Here is an 18039-nt window from a genome sequence, read left to right as displayed (position 1 = left end):
CTAGTTTTCTTTTAGATCGATACAGTCAGTACAGTCTGTATTCTCGATTGATATGTAGACTTCTTAAAGGTCAATTGAAGAAAGGTGGTATTCAAAAAGTATGCAACAAAACAGTTTTTCTGAAAACCACCAAATGAAATATAGATACCATTTCTCTTTCATTGTAACTATGTATTATATATAGTTTTCTTATCCAAAAAATTACACTGTGCAGCATTTTTAGTGCTTTTTAAATTTACCTCGATGGATGCTATATTTTTGGATTCGTTACGAATTCCCAAGTTAAACTGCGTTTTCCAAAAAGTTCCCCGACGCAAGGATTCTTAGCAAAAGGACCTCAAAGTTCGAAAAATTCAGAAATTGGCCAACTTTCTAAAGCTCTCAGAGGCAAACGGATTCATGGTTTGGTTAGATGCTAAAGTTTTATAAAAGATACACTCTTTATCTTTTAAACCCCATACTTACAAAATTTTTAAGATTTTTTTTAAGGCAGAAACAAGTTCTAGAAAACATAGTCAAAAAACATAAAAGTATACAGCTGCGGTCAAAATGGTAGTAGTGTTGCCGCCCTGTGTATTTAAAAGTTTGTTGTTGTAATTGATCTTTTCCTGGTAATATTGTATTGATTATAATTTTCCTATTAGACTAATTGGATAAGAAAAAATTACAACATCAAACTTTTAAAATACACAAGGCGGCGACACTACTACTATTTTGACCGCAGCTGTATGTTTTTCAGTTTTTTGACTATGTTTTTTGAAATTTATTTCTGCCTTAAAAAAAATCCTAAAATTATTTTATGTATGGGGTTTGAAAGATAAAGGGTGTATCTTTTTAAAAACTTTAACTTCAAACCAAGCCATGCATCCATTTGCCTCTGAGAGCTCCGCAAAGTTGGCCAATTTCAGCATTTTTCGAACTTTGAGGTCCTTTTGCTAAGAATCCTTGCGTCGGGGAACTCTTTGGAAAACGCAGTTTAACTTGGGAATTCGTAACGAATCCAAAAATATAGCATTTATCGAGGTTAATTTTTGATGCTGCATAGTGTTATTGGTGCATTTTGTATGCAAAATGTAGCTTATACTTTTGGTCCCATACGCATTCTTTAGACTTCCACATTCTTCGGTTGACCTGCTCCATTTAAAGAAACACACGTTCCCACTTTTGGGGGCCCAGCCCAGACCATTCCCATGCATTTCCTGTTGCTGTCTCATAAAAGTCTTGGATACACACACGTCTTTTGAAACATGTGCGCGAGTCATACCCCATTTCCTCATCCCCATCACCATCCCGTCCCACGGCCATTCAGCCCACTGCAGCTCCTTGGCAATTTATAGACTGCGAATTTTAATAAAAAGGATGTGCCAGCTAGCGGCTCGGGTGATGACCACGCCCACCATTGCCAACAGTTAATAAAAACGAGCACACACCCACCCACACACTCCTTCAAAAGGCTGGACAAAGTGAAGAGATGGTTAAATTAATTGAAATCAACATTGATTAATGTGGGATAAGAAAAGCACGAAGCCAAAGGAAAGAGCAGAGAGATAGGGTTGGATACTATATTATTGAAAGTTGCTTTGTTGGCTCCATCGTCGTCAGTACAGCGAAAAAAACGGGGCTGTTAATTACACACATAAAACTATTTAATATTTTCTATTATACACCCAAAAAAAAATGATCATAGAAACTAAACTATTTCTACATTAAAAGTAAACTATTGAGTGTCAAAAATTTCTCGATACTCTGAGTATTAAACTAATGGACTTCGAAAGTATAAAAATGAAACTTTCGAAGTTGTCAAGTTTAAACTAACGAGTGTACAGTTTATACTCACTCAGTGTACTGAAATTTAGGGTGCTAGTTTATTTTGTATACTATTTAGTATAATGCCAGTATAAATATTATACCCCGTATAAAAGAGACAAAATTCAAAAAATGTTGTTCTGTAATTTTCATATTTTATTAAAAATATTTTTTACATTTTTATAAATTACTGAAGGTAATTTTTAATTTAACAAATAAACATAAATACAATACATGTACAAAATATGTACGTGTGTATGCATATTTGGGCAAATGCAGTTTTACCGCTTATGTCGCTGATCATCTCCAGAGTGGTCGCCGTCCAGATGAACACCGGAGTTTGGTCGGGGACGCTGATATTGAAGTAAAAATTGCGCTGGCCGCGGTCAGAAAAAATGCAAGCCAATAGCAAGATCCTTAGTTTCCCGGCATCTGGAGCGCAATTCAAGGTGGTGTCAGTAAAAAGAAAAGAATTTACTCATTAGTTATGGACTAAGACACAATTTGAATGTACTTACATTTCAAATAAGCCCAAAATAAGCAAATATTAAAATTTTCACAAGTAATTTTCACAAACAAACCTTAAACAGACCGCAGCGTCGTTTACAAAATACACTAATGTAAAACCCTTAAAATACTAACGCGTCCGAATAGCATTAAAAAGCGGTAACACTTTTTCTGTTCGAAATGTCCAGGTTCCAAACCAGAGCATCCTGGCTTCACACCAGGAACGAAAACCGAAAACTTCGGTATAGAAATTAAACTCAGGACATAAACTTAACACTATTTAGTCTTAACTTAACACTATTGAGTCTGCTCCTTACATTATTTAGTTTTAAATTAATACTGACAGTTTGATACTAGCTGTAGTATACTTTTAATACAACGCGTATTAACTGTAAACTTTCGGTTTTTTTTTTGGGTGTAGATAAAAGTACCTAATTGTGGGGTTTTTCAGAGAAAATATATATTAATTTTTAGCGATTAAGCTAATATTTAATCTTGAACAAAAAAACCTTTTCCGGAATTAACCTTTTTTTATTGCTCTGTGTAGCTCATCAAATGAACCCACCGCAAAGCTGCAAACACGCAACGTTCAATGCGCCTGGCGAATGGCTCGTGGTCCGTCTTTCAACCTGCCACAAGTTGAGTTGGCGGTGGTGTTTGTGTTTGTGCTTGCACTTTAATTAGACCACAGGACGTAAATTGCAATATCCCCGCCCACGGACAGCTGGCAGCCCCATCTGGGGCCTCGAGTTTATGGGAAAGTGATGAGATACTCGGCACTTGCCAGCCGCCAGGTTCTCGAGGCTCGAGCGTTTACTTTGTCGCCGCGCCCGAGCAACAAGTCATCAAAGGCGCCCACCCCCAAACCTCAATCATTCCGTTCCCAATCACTCCGCACGATACCCGTCCTCAATCACCCCAGACAATAGGTCCAATCCCCCGAAGACGAGGCGGCGAAGGAGGCGTAAATAGCAAAGAAGGCAAAATAGAAATGCAAGTGGAACTGGAAATGGCAAAGAGTGCGGACTCCAAGGCGAACTGCACTCTTGATTAACTACGCTTTGTGTCCGAGAGCAATTTGCAATAAACAAATAAATCATTATTTATATCAACGCACTCTGGCGCTCTGTTCCGCTCAAAAACAAAGCATCCAAGTTTGCGTTCAATGACTTGGCACGAAAGTTAAATAAACAGAAATCGATGTGTGGACATGCCAGCGCCTTGAGATCCGAGACCTGGAATAGCTGCAGCATATGGCCAGCCAATTACACTCGTATGCAAACTGGCTAAAAGGTTTTAACTTGTGACATTAAGACCATTTGCAGACGGGACATTAATGCGCCGGCAACTTGATATGGTCGGTGATATATGGTCGGTGCCCTCCACCCTCCACCGCCTGTGGTTTCGAGTCAGCTATCGGCTTTCAGGGAATAATGCATAAATTCGCTTAATAATTCAATTGAGGGTGCCGTATTTTCCCCAACTTTATTCCCCTGGCCAGTGGCAGCAGCTCAGACAACAGTCGTACATTCAAAAGATACAGAAATCGAAGGATGATTCCGTAGAGCTGTATTAAAAATGTTCTTTTTTCAGGAACTGACACCCTAACCATAAAGAAATTACAATAAACTTAAATGCGAACTTACAACAAATTTAAAACATTAAGACATAAATATTATAATGCAAATAAGATAAAATACTTTACTCCTTTTCAATCACTCATTTTGAGACATTTTTCGCGTTTACAAAATTTGATCCCTTTTGGATAATATTTTCAAATCTCTCGCTGCACCATTTAACAATTAACATTGCCGAGACAAGATATTATCTTAGGCAGTGCTACTGGTTGTGTGGCGCCAGTTGTGTATGCTAGTCTTACATAAAAAAAGACAGAAACCTGCTGCAAACTGCTATTATTTTGACTAGCCCAGCTGGATTACCATCGCCAGCATCTCGCTGCATATGTACATAAATTTTGTGGCACTGCCAAAACCCGTTTTGACCACAACGCGACTACCGTTTGATGAAATTAGCTGAGGAGCCGTTGAATCGCTGATGAGTGTGGCAAAATTAGGTGGCTAAGCGGAAAAATAAAACCCCCGAACGGCCAAATGAGTTGGTCAATATTTGTGCACTCAGAAGCAAAGATGAGACAGGGATGAGAAAGAGCTGTGAGGGAATGTCGCTGAGTCAGAAAGCAGGGCTTATATTATTGGTGGCAAACAGGTAAGCGGACTAATCACACTGCCAAAAATACAGTAAGTAAAAAAAGCTTGATTATCGTTTATTATACACCCAGAAAAATGATGGATATGTCATGCATAGCCTAAAACATTTTAAATGGACTAAAAGTTCCTTTTTAGGTCATGTACTGCCTAAAAATTTAAATTTTTGGTATATTTGCCCTACTATTTAGGTCCCGTATAGCCTAATATTTTAGGTCATCGTGGGCCTTAAAATTAATGCATTTTACCTAAATAAATTTGCACGGAACTCTGATACCGTTCTGGCGACTCTGTAATTCCCAACCAGTTCTAGCGCGGCTTGCATGGTAACCCACTTCGATCGTTGACCAAGACAGCGATTTCACTGCTGATGATTGTATGCATGTACAGTGAAGCCTCTTCGCTCCTTTTTGTGTGTTGGCATAATGACGACTTCTTGAAGACTAAACCGAAATTGACCTCGAGTTAGATACATTTTTCAGTACATATTTTTAGGCCAAAGAAAGCCTTAAATTTTGGATAGGGTTTTTCTCATATTTTTAGGCAGCCAATTACCTAAAATCTAGGTCAAAAATTACACCCATTTTAGGCCATTAATGGCCTAACTTTTTAGGTCATGGAATCCTAAATTTTAGGCCATTCAAGGACTTAGCTCCAGTTTTAGGCCAATTTTACCTAAATTCTAGGCCATTTTTTGACATTTTAGGTCATTTTTTTTTCTGGGTGTATGAGTCAATATTATATTAATAGTCTAATATATTTTTTAACATTTGGATTAAGATTAAAGAACGTTTTGAGTGATGGAATTTTTAAGTAATTTTTAATCTTTTGATTTCAGATACCCCCATAAAATTTCTCTGTGTGCTCAAATCTCTGACACATGGACTGCAACACCTACGTGTCTTGTTGTTCCTTTCGTACCTTTCTTGGCTTTGAAGTTGGAGCCGAGTTGTGAGGCTGTAACCGCGGCTGGATCTTGAGCTGGAGCTGTGGCTGTAGCCTCAGATCGGGCAACATGCCGCATAATTGATGGCACATTCAGCGCTTAAAAGGAAACCTGCTCGCTGCACAAATGTCGCCCAAAAAAGGCGTTGTCATTGCCATTGTTGCTGTATGCTGCTTGCTGCTTGCTGGATGTCAGTGGTTGGATGTTTCTCCGGAAAAGGCCAGGCCAAGCAGCTGCAGCACCATGTGCATCATTAAAATCAAGTCAAGGAATCAAGACTCTGCCGTTCTGCCTTCTGCCAAAATGTCAAAGATTTCCCCCACTGTTCCCCCACTGTTCGGTGCCTGGGCGAATTCTTTGGGAGTATACCCCTCGCTGGGACTTAACAACTCCCGTTAGCTCGCGTGCTCTTCGGCATTTCGATTCCCCCGAATAAAGCCAAGCCAAAATAAATAAATCGAAAATAAATTGTTTTTATATGCTCCCGATTGTTGGTGCTCTTTTTGTGTTTTTTTTGTGCCGCTGCAATCAAAAGCGCGCGTCGGGGCACAAAAATGTGATAATTAATACGAGCACAAATCCAAAATAAAGGGAATGAACAGACGGCTGCAATGAATCTGGGTCAATCCAATTGCTTTATATTTTGTTTATATTTTTCTTTTGTGCAGCTTTCCGTGGCGCTCTTAGAACTCCACCAACGAATTTCTGGCGTACGGCTTGGCCTTACATATATATTTATTTATGCACTTCCACCTTTGCCAGCGCCAACCTCTTGGATTTATCGCGCTTTTATTCTTCCTGCCATTATAGACCGTTGGAAACAAATCTGCATACGGTATTTTGAGTGTGAGTGCATGTGTTTTTGCTAATGGCTGGACGTCCGGAACGATCCTCCCGCCTCCTTTCAACACTCCTCGCTTTACCCTCCTCCCTGAACATGTCTTTCAATCCTTCTTGGGTTCCGCTCAAGTGAAATGCAAAGCAGATAAAGCTGAAACTCTCAACACACAATAACAATAACGATAGTTCAATTCCGATAATGCATTATTCGGTTTTCTTCAGCACTTACTCGAGTGATATGCACGAATGGTAAAAACATAAATAAATTTATATCTGTGTGTCAGCTGTTTTCTTATAACATAATGCTTTCTATATTCTCTAAGCTAAAATAATGAACTAACCCTAAATGTTTTAGGTTAATTTAATTTAAGTAATACGTTGAATTAACTTTTTATATTTAATTATCCGATTTTAAATTATTCTATACCCTCACCTTTTACTACATTAGCTAATGGAATACCCTATTAATATTACCTGCAGAATATTTGACACACATTTCCTGTCCGTTAACAGATATGAGCTATTAGTTTCTTCCACCAGGAATTTTATCTCACCATGGCCCTATTGTGTGCATGAATCATGGAAATTGCTAACCAAAATTGGGGACAGCTCAGCGAACAGAAATATATATATGTGTATGTTGCTGAAAGTTTTTGGAGGTTGGAGATTGGTTGTCCGTACGGATGTCCGCGCTGGAGTCCGCATCCGCATCCGTATCCGCGTTGGCGTTCCATCGGCTAATGTGCATGCAGATTGAGTTTGAGCGCTGGCTGGCAGGCAGACTGTCAGAAATTGTGTATGCACAACAAATGTCTCATATTTTTGGGTACGCGGCCATAATGATGCATAAAATGCAGTGAGACAACGAAAAAATGAGCGGAAAGCGAAAGAAAATCAACATAAATGCATCAATCATACGCTGCGTGGGTCGGCCAGACGATAACACTTCAATCTCCTCATTCTCTTTCCCGCCATGTCTCCGCATTTCCCATCCCCCAAATGACATTAAAAATCAATCAATGGCACATAAAATTAATGAATAAGACAACAACAATGGAAATCGGGCGGCTTCTGTCGATGCTTCTGCTTGCTGGCTTATCGCCCAGCTGAGTGTTTCCTTTCCGATGGAACTTTTTGTGTGTTATCAGTATTTTAATTCAGTATATTATTCGAACGTATAATTAATTGGAAATGCTTCCTATTTACTCGTCTTTGTATGTATTAGCTGAAACCGTGTAATTGTAAGGTAGACAGAATGCAATTGCAAAATAAAAGATGATAACGAAACGTATTCAGAACATTAAGGACCAAACTCTACAGTAATCGATAAAAAATTCGTATTCTTAATTGGATGTTAAAAACAATTTTAGAATATTAAAGAGATAAGTTAAGATGCCTTTGAATTTTATAAAGAGCATTTATGTTAAAGCCAAATTAAAATATTAAGCATTTAATTTAAGCTAAAAAACAGGATATCATGGTTTCGATAAAATCCTATAAAAGCCTCCCTTTTCCCTATTCCTGTATATATTTTTTAGTGCATAAACTTCTGGTTGGTATTAGCGGTGCTTTTGTATTCTGCTCTTTTGCCAATGCAAATTGGGCATTATTTGTTCTTGTGCTCGGCTCGAAAATTTTTCCGCTCCCTGCATTTCAATGCGTGTTTAGTTGCAGTACACACACAAACACGTATCGGATGTACTTTATTTTACCTTTTTTTCTGGGCAGCTAGCAAGCAAAGCCAAAAAGGCAGCTGGTTTTTTCTATAGGTCCCTACGTGACACAATTAAAAAAATAAATAGAAAGCAAGCCCGCAGCGACTGCATCGCCACCCACAGCATTATGTATTGAAAGCGAAATTTAATAAAAACTTTTTTTACCAGGTAAATGCTTGCGCATGTTTCATGGCTGGCCAGCAGGGGGCGCCAGTTGCACAGTTCTTTTACTTCACACAGGATTAAATTTGCTCTCGGTTGGAAGTCGGTGGAAAATTGGCATTTTCCATAGAAATCTACTCTAATTAAAACTAGGAATAAACTGCATTTGCCTCTAAAATATGCAGAAAAGATTTGTAGTTAATCATCATGTAAACGCTCTTTATAATTTAATGTTAATATTATATTTTTGAGTGCCTCCTCTTCTTTTTTATTTTCCTAATCTTTTGTATTTTCATCGTACAAAAAACAACTTATAATATTACCTATTAGCTTGATTTTTTAGGGCCAATATCACGTAGAATTGATAGCACTCAGATTTGAAATTTTACGTTTTTTATTTCATAAACTTGTGAATCACGATCTTTAAATTAAATATATATTTAAACACTAAACGTATTCCTCTGTTGTTTCCCCATGACATGCAAAAAATCGTATAATGCTGTTAGTCATTGACTTAATACGGGACCAGGGATTTCCTACTCTGAAATCGTTTCAGTTAGCTGTCCAAGTAGCCAGGCAGGTCTCATTAACGCATTTTACAGGTGTCAGGCGGCATTTGTCAGTGGGTCGCACTCATTCACTGACAAATTATCTTACAAAAATGCTAATTTATTCGAGAGAAACGGGCATCGGTGTCGTGTCAACGATTCGAGCGGAAATATCTGTTATTGTAATTGATAATAACATTAATGTAGGTACAATTTATTAAAACTCCCCGCGTGTATTTTTCCCGTCTGTTGGAAGAGCACTGAATCAGCAGCTTTGAGTTCACTTAATGTGCCTGGAGATCGTCGCCGGTTAATTAATAGCAGCAAATTTAATCTGTTCCAAGTTGGATCTGACTCGATTCACTCCCTCACTGTTCCTGTTTCTGATTATCGCTTATGGAGTTGGCATTTAAAAATTATACGATCCGATCTGGCTGCCACTATATGACTGTTACCGCTTGGCGCATTCAACTGCTCCAAGAATTGTCATAAGCCTATTAAGAGGTTGATTGTTTTTGTCATAAACTTGGGGTTGCCCTGCCCTGCCTTGAGTGTGCCATAAAAGTAATGCCACCGATCCGGGAGGGTTGAATTTCGAACTGGGGACTGGCCCTCCTACCAGGAAGCCATAAAACAATCAACGAAAATGCTCAGAATGACTTCCATCAGTTGCAACTGCGTTAATTGCATTCCGAAAAATGAGGAATTTGATGTATATTAAGGAATTCGGTGGGCCCGACAATGGATCAATTAAAAATGACTAATAAAGCGTAAAACTGCATTGTGTAAATTGCCTTTAACGGCTGCATAAATAAGGATTGCGCATTAATGCACGGATTCTCACTGGAAATCTTTTATTATTCATATTCTTATTATTGAATTATTTTAGCGCTTTAGTTGATAATGGAATTCACTGCACATACATACAGTTCTCGTTTTAAGTTCTCCGAAGAACTTATAATTAATGGAATTTAAATATAATTCTTTAAAGGAATGGAAACATGATTCCAAAATCTTTGGAATTTTCACGAAACTCAAGAGGTTTTCCTCTAATTGGATATGAATCATGCTCATTCTTCGATCACTTTCATTTCCCATGACGAACAGGAAACACCTGTTCCTGTCACTGACCAACAATTCTTTGTGCTTTCTTCTGCTGAATTCATTAGAAAACTACCCTCGAGTGGCAGAAAGACCTCGGCCGCAAATAGCAATTACAAGTACAAACACGAAAGTTGAAAGTCCCCAAAGTCTGCGGATGACAACGCTTCCTTCTGCTGTTTCCTTTAGTTGTGCCAATTAGAATTTTGCGAAAACTCGAAAGCAAATTGCAACAGTTTGTTAGGGCTGTCTCTCTCTCTCTGTATCCTCCTTTTTGTCCCTGTCTCAGTGTCAGTGGCAGCGGGATCGAATATATATACGTAAGAATAAGTCGTCAGCCCCTCTTCTTCAGACAGATATATCCCCAGTCTTATATATACCCACGCTTGTGCGTGGCGACATGTAAATGTGAGTGGTTGTGCGCGTGCAGATAAGTTAACTTCACTTCACTTTCTATGTGTGTTTGTACATTTTCCGGACTACTTCCGTTGGGGCAACCGCAGTGTAGTGCCGTGACCCTGCCACCCAACACCCCCACTACGCCCTTCCTCCTATCCAAGGCTCTCCGCTAGCCACCAAGAATAAAAACACTACACGGTGAAACATCAATTTTGCATTGAGCACTTATTTTAAGTTTATTTAGGAATTTTTCTTATACAAAATCTATCACTAAAATGGTAAAATCCTTAGAGATTATACAATACAACAGGGACCGTAAAAAGAACTATAAATAAAAATCTCAAATAATGATTACTTACGGTCCCTGCAACACAATAGGTGTTTTAAGCATGGGTCGTAATTGTAATAATTTTTAAAATAAAAATCACCTTTTAAGGAGCTAAATTGAAGTAAACCGTCTAAAAAAACTGTTAATATCGACTTTTTTAAGCGAACACAGAAACTAATCCTCCTGAAAGTTTTCATGTATTTTTCCAAGAATTTTTGAAATGAAATAACAATTTTGTTTTAAATGGAGCAGTTATAAAAGTAGTGAACAGGATCCAGTCCACAGAATAGGATTTAGTCCGTTAATTACAACGAAGGTAATTTCTATTCTAACTATTTCTAAATTTTATAAGTTTACCTTCTGGGTAAACCTTAAAAACTGGGAAGAATCGAAAAAAAAGTTGAAGTTTAGTTAACCATTTTTAGCCATTGATTTTTGCAATTTCATAGATGTTATTTTAATTCCTGGATTTGAAAGCTATTAATTTCTAGAATATTAGTATACTAAACTATACAATCAATAGATTGTTTAATTTGAAACAAATATAGTCTTGTTTTTTCTCTATGTGCACGGCATCTTGGGCTTCGTCTTGGCTCCATTTTCATCATTTATTTGATTACACGCCACTCATAAGCGTGAGTGTATGCGAACAATCCGAAGAGTGTGTGAGTGGGCCGTGGGTGTGTGTGTGCGTGAAGGGGGGGAGTACGAGTGCGTTTATTGAACCGACTTCATGGCATCGCCTAGCTGGCGACACTCAGTCGAACTCAACCCAACCGAACTCAACTCAACTCGCCGACTTCCCAACTCAGTTCTTTTCTTTTCAGTTCCGCTCATATCGCCGCTATATATAGTGCTTCATATATGGGCACTTCCAAAATGTCGCTCGGGACATTTGCACACCTTTAAAGTTGAAAAAAAATTTTAAAACAATGGATTTTAATTTTAATTATGGGCTTTTCTTTTCACTCTTCCCAAGCTCTATTTTTGGTAAAAATCTTAATTTTGTACCACTTTTAGTTTTTGAGATATCGGTAAAAAACTGCCGTATTCGCTCGGGACAAAAATAGAAGTGGATTTCGGGGAAGTTCATACAACACCAGAAATTAGCAAATTCTGATGGAATATTTGAATGCGATTTTTTTTAGAATGTTGTTCAAACATGTCGCTGTGAAATGCTTTTGGTTTTACTCAAAAATTCTTTGCCGTTTTTTTTTAATGCAGGTTCAACCACATTCGCTCGGGACATGTCGCTCGGGACATTTTTTCCGACTGTTTTGTAAAGCGGATTTCTTTACCTCTATCTCTCAATTGCTGGATGTTTTGCTTTTAACTTAACAGTTTAGCATGTGAATGAAGCATTCAGTACAGAAAAATGTCACATATTAGCATTCCTATAGGATAAAATAACAACAGAAGACAGGTCCAAAAAATAACAAAAAAATAGCCAAAAACTGATTTTTGCGTATATTGGTGGGGTTCGTCATAAAAATAATCAAACTATACTCCAAATTTGTAGTTAGGCTCAGTATCCAACTAATTAGAAACTAATATCGGGGCAAAATCATGTGGAAATACGTTTTATTCAAGTTTCAAGGTTTTTGGCTTGGTGGACTTTTTTTTGGAAGTGCCCATATGCATATGCATATACCTATCTCTATATGGCATATGTTCGCCCCGCTCATCCGACGGGCAGCTGGAGAGCGGCGACATCCATCGCTTTCGATATCCTTACTAAATAAACAATATGCGGGCTCTGTGACGACCTCGACCTAAACACCGTTTCAGGGATAATATGCACTTAAATAATATTTTAAAGCTTTAAGGTTATTGTAACTTTATCTTTCGTTAACATTTGTATTTTTATTACCTGATAAATGATTAATATATTATTACAATATTACTTAAAAGTGTTAAAAAATCATTCTTATTTTTTACTCCAATAAAAAATGTATTCAAAAGTTTCGACTGTTTAACGTGCGCTATTTAAATTCTATGAAAATTACATAAGCTTCGTTGTCCTATAACTTTGAAACAGGCCTTATCCGAGCCCTACTTCTCTCAATCTTTCATATTTTTACCAAACGTTTCAGACCTCTCAATTACGGCTTTCGCACTTTAATAAACGCCAAGACTTGCCCTGCCGTATGAGCAAAACCGCCTGAATGGCTGACTGAATGGCCGACTGGCGGAGCACATAAATAGTTCATCCTGGCCGCCTCGCATGTCTGGCGCTGTTGAGTCAGTGGCACGGGTTCAATGTCCTGACGCGCCTTCAAGAATACCATCGCGACTCCTTGGCACACAAAAAACAAAAACAAAAGGCAGACATAATGGGTAAATTGCTCATATTTTGTTATTCTGATTAAAAAGGCGCCCGCGCTCATTAACTGCAGCAATCCGCAAGCAAATGTCCTAGTGGCGAGGGCTGCTCATAGCCGGCGACGAGGGGGGGGGGGGGGCGGTCTAGTGCAGGAGGCACAAGCCCACAAATGCATAAAGAGCACTGGGATGGCATGGCCCCAAAACAATAAGCGTGCATTGTGCACTACGAACTGCAGTTTCCATACCCGACACTACTGGGGCCCCCAACTCGTGGGGTCTAAATACACACATGTAAAGTGCGTTTCAAAGTGTTAGATCTTCTTTTAGCAAAATAAATTGTATGGTTAACTTTAAAAATGATTTGTAAGCGTGATTAAATCCTGTAATCCTTAATCAATTTGGTTATTAGACAGATTTCTTAAGTGATGAATATTAATTTTGTTTTCATATTTAGTTTTGAAAAAATTAAAAATGTATCTTATCTGTTTTAATATGCCGTAAGAACTTATTGGAAATTGTGAATTATTTAAAAGTCTATTTGTTTTGATTTATATTAATGGCTCCTGCTGTATTTGCATATGTAGACCATTTTGGGATTTTGAGGTCATAGATGGGCAGCCACTGCCGCATCTGCAGCACGGAGTGAAGTGGAGATGTTAGGGGCATTCAGATCTGCCTTATCTCGATGGAACACACCCTGCCCCTCGATCTACTGTCTGCTCCCGTATATGCAGATACGGACTGAGTATCTGAGGCTACTGGTGATGCTGTAATGAAAATGCTTCTTCTGTATGCCGATTTAATTCTCAGATGTTTACCACTGACCGGACACAGGGTTTGCTTGTAGGAGTCTCTATAACACTTTTTTGATGCAAATTTTGAAGTACACATTTGTTTTAATTTTCTTTAAATTTAATTTAAATTTAAATTCGACGGGTTATAAAGTGTATACATGTGTATGCCACAGAAGCAAACATTACTGTTACAATTTGTATTGCAAACATTTGCGGACTTTATTCAACCACTCAACTGTCTGTAGGGGTTCAAGAGTTAATAATTGATGCATTTTTATTGAAATCGGCAATTGTGTCAAACAGTGTTTAAGCATTTATCATCAGTTATGCATTGATTGATTATATTTGTGGGTTTATTGAGTGAATACTTGAATATATCAATGCGAGTGTCTTTTTTAATCTTTTATAGCCATTTTAATGCTATTTATAATTATTAATAATAGAGCGGGTGCCCATATTTTTTCAAATTTTCATACGCTTTTATTTATAATAAAATGATTCATTTCTAAATACTCATATATTTGTGGTTTTGATAGAAGAAGTTTCCGAGTTACTTAGCATATTACCAAGTAAGCAAGTAATGTTACTAAGAAATTCGGTAGACTCACCATATCATCTTGGGAGACTGGCTTTGTTTTTCCGGGCTTGGTTGCCTGCATGTCCAGCTGTTCAGAGGTGGGTGGAGATCTTTGGTGTGGGAGGGACAGGTCCTGGATGCCCGAGGACAGGGCAACGAGTGCGAGCAGGATGGCGACGACACATGTGGAACACATTTCTTTAGCTTTTTCACCTCTCTTTCTTTCTTGATGCGAAGAACACTTGACACTTTTCCGCGATCACTCGGGTGGATCACAACTATTTATCTTTATTTTTTTCGAGGCCCTATTCTTGCGCCGGAATAACAATTCGTATTGGTAAACAGGGAATTAAACTTTTCACTTTTATTTTATTTTCGTTGTTGTCTTTTTGTCCGCGGGGGTTGACACAGACACACATGCGCATTGGTGGCACACACACAAATAGCCGGCAGCATAAAAACAGCTGCAGCAGCAACAAAAACAACGGATGGAGCAATGTGGGGGGTGGGGGTGCCGTTGTTGTTGCTCTGTTTTGCCTTCTTGTTCTGTGTTTGCTGCTTTTGTTGTGGCCACTGCTTCTTTCCTTGCCTTGGCTTTCTCTCTCCTTTTCGCCCTTTTTCCGCTCTTTTACATATGACGCATACGAATATACGAACAGTGGGGAAAACAGGAGCAGGGGGCGTTGAATTGGGTTGGGCTGGATTGAATTTAAATTCAATATCGAGTGCACATTAGCCACTGGGCCACAGAAACACAATTAATTAGCACGCAGTGCCTGCATAAAGGAACGGCTTTCCTTGTTCGCCCGTTTTTTAGTATATTCCCGATACGGATTCCCGATTCCCGATTCCCGTGACCCGTTAACCGTTACGAGTTTCGCGGCTTTGTTCGCCCCACAAAAGAATAGACATGAAGTGGGCGGTGCTCTCTTTATTCGCGTGTTTCGTGTAAGCATAAATATCCCGTTCGTTTTTTATTTTTTACATTAACTTATTTCTGTTTTGTTCGAACTGAAAAATCTCGTTAGACCGCCGAAAAGCGGGTTTACCGCGCGAAGTTCTGACAGCGAATGCGGACTTGCCTCGACGTGAAGCGACTTGCGACTACGGGCACAAAGAGCACAAAGAGCAGGCCGCTTCTCTTTATTTCCGCTCGCAACGCGAGAAAAAGAGTGCAAGAGAAAGCGATCGTTGTAATGTTAAAAAAAAATACATGTTCCAAATGGTAAAAAGCGCATGTAACTCGCGCTCTCTTAAAAATGCACAGAAAGAAAAAGGTAGAAATGTTTTGATCAGTTTGATCAAAAAGTTTGATATGAAAATACGGTGTGACACCTAACATAATTTATAAGAGTTTATAGACTATTTTTAATATATTTAAGATGCACTATTCTATTTAATATAGAGATTCTTGTTCTCTGCGTATCTTTTAAAAGTGTTTAAGAGCCCATCTGATCGTTGCAGATTTCTTCAATTTTTTTAAGACTACCTAAAAAGTTTAAGTCCTAACACGGCTTGGCCAAGACTGGAGACTGGAGATGATTTATGATGATTAATAAAGCAGTTCTATGAGCCAATGAAATTATGAAAATGAAAAGAGAGATATGACATTTCTAAATCAATTTTTATACCAAGTATCCAATTTAAATCCAATCTTCGGTTACATTTTCCGTGTTGAATATTTTCTAAGATACCAAAAATAAATAGATATGACACTGCGAAATTTTTTGCTTTCCTATCTTTATCATATCATATCTTTTGGTGTCTCATTAACCGAACCGGTTTTATTTTTGAATGAACGGCCAATCAGTCTACGCACGAATTGCCTGCTGGTTGATTACTCATCGTACTACTGAACAGTATCGTAACCTTTATCACAATCTTAGGAAAACCCAAAAAGTAATTTTCAAGCGCAAAAACCCGTCATATGAAAATACATGTATTTTATAATCATCACAATCTTTGTCTATTTAAATTTAATTTATTGTCACTTAATCATAGCCGATCTACAATATATACAAATTGATCTTGACTATTGAAGACCAGAAGGAAAGTTGTATAAATTGAGGCTGTATGTGCGTCGATAAAGAAAAAACATATAAACCGAGCTTAGGTACAGTGTCAATCATAATCATAATAATAAAGTAACATGGATATTTTTTGCAAACAAAAATGTAGACTACTCTAGATCCGGGGTTTTTAGTTTAAAGAGTTTATAGATCCGGAACGAATAGCTAAGCTAAAGCTTATCTTATAAGATCTTATTGTGGCGTACAGCACTGTACCCACAGATATCCGAAACAACTTGCCGGCAATTTCTGAACTTAGACTGAGGTCTTGAGTTCAAGTGATAATTGAACACGAAAATGAATGCAAAACCGATTCTGCTCTGCAGTTGACCTAAATAAAGAACAAATGACAAACCCTAAAGTGACACATGGTCAATCCATCAAAAGGTGCGTAATTTTTCGTAGTTACGGCATCAGTAAGTTAATCTTATCTGTTCAAAGGCGTTTTACTTGTTACTCAATGGAAGTTACGCAGGTTTCGGTAGAAGTGGTCTAGATTATTTCATTACTATAAGCGTTCTTGAGCTGCGGTTGCCATGGTCAGGATCGAGAAATCAGTTATGTTATCAACTGCTTCCTGCGGAAGGGAAAGAGACGATAATACGGAGCGGCGTCAGCATAAGAAAGGTTAGTAACTTTTAAATGTCAGTGACTCAGTGGGAAACTATCATTGTTTATTGCCTCTCTCGACGAACGCTGATAACCGTATCTCCAACGTTAGCTTTTTCCATCCCACTTGGGCTGGTCGGGAAAACAGTCCTCGGCTTGAGATCGCCGGGAGCAAGTTCGTGATATATCAATTATGGAGTATGTACATTGTACAACTACGGGTACGGAAGACGGGTATGTGTATCTTCGCTGCGTCCGCCTGTCGGGCTACTTGTATAATATTGCATTATTTGTGTGGGTGGTGGCATGGACGTCGGCCGATATGGGGAAACTTATTTATTTATATGCGTGTCTACAAATGAATGGCGTTCCTGTGGCTACACTCAAAACTGTATATAATAATTTCTAAAATTTTAATGTAATAAATGGTCTATATTGTTGCTTACCTCTGATACTTCAACTGGTTAAAAAAAGGTAAACCAAATTTTTAAGATCGAAAATTGTACCACAACTTGTAAAAAGTATCTTATTTTTTTTCTTAGTGTAATCAGGGGTGGGGATATCACTTCCCCATGTACAATGACTCAATTTGAGGTGTTCGGCTGGTCTAAAATGGAAGTGCGCCACTGGTCGGACATGTGATTTACATACTACCATTTCCCAAGCGTGCGAAATCGAACACGTTCCTCCACAGGCAGGAAATCAAAGCAATTACTAATTGTGTTTTACACAGCCCCAAACTTTCTCAACATGACGCACACCAAAATGCGACTTATGGCCAAATGGGCAGGAAATGCCAGCCCAATTGAACTTCCCCCGCCCACAGGCAGATGTATCTGTATCCGAGTAATTAATTAAAATATGCATCCAGTGCACTCGGCTCTCCGCTTTCCCTGGACTCGTGCGTTGCTCTCGTCTCGCCTTGATGTGTCCATCTGGGAAAACGCCATCCAGCGATTTCCATTTAACAGGTCCATTAATCACATTCGGAGGAGTTTGGCTCATTATCGCTCAGAAAGTGTCACACGGCCAACCTGAAATTTATTGAATTCACTCACTCAATGGCAAGAGAAACGAACAATTAATAT

General features: G+C 38.4%; 1 protein-coding gene across 1 annotated transcript in view; it reads right to left on the bottom strand.

The window, feature by feature from the left end:
- Positions 1-15153, bottom strand: part of Mmp2 (Matrix metalloproteinase 2) — an 85876-nt gene extending 70723 nt beyond the window's left edge. Inside the window, exon 1 of the mRNA XM_044392699.2 lies at positions 14305-15153. Coding sequence (XP_044248634.1) covers positions 14305-14469 — 165 coding nt within the window. The 5' untranslated portion in view covers positions 14470-15153. The remainder of the gene's footprint in view (positions 1-14304) is intronic.
- Positions 15154-18039: the final 2886 nt, after the last annotated feature.

The sequence above is a fragment of the Drosophila takahashii genome, chromosome 2R (genome assembly GCF_030179915.1).
Source record: "Drosophila takahashii strain IR98-3 E-12201 chromosome 2R, DtakHiC1v2, whole genome shotgun sequence".
NCBI lineage: Eukaryota > Metazoa > Arthropoda > Insecta > Diptera > Drosophilidae > Drosophila > Drosophila takahashii.
The sequence above is the reverse complement of the archived record's forward strand: the minus strand, read 5'-3'. Positions and strand labels throughout refer to the sequence as shown.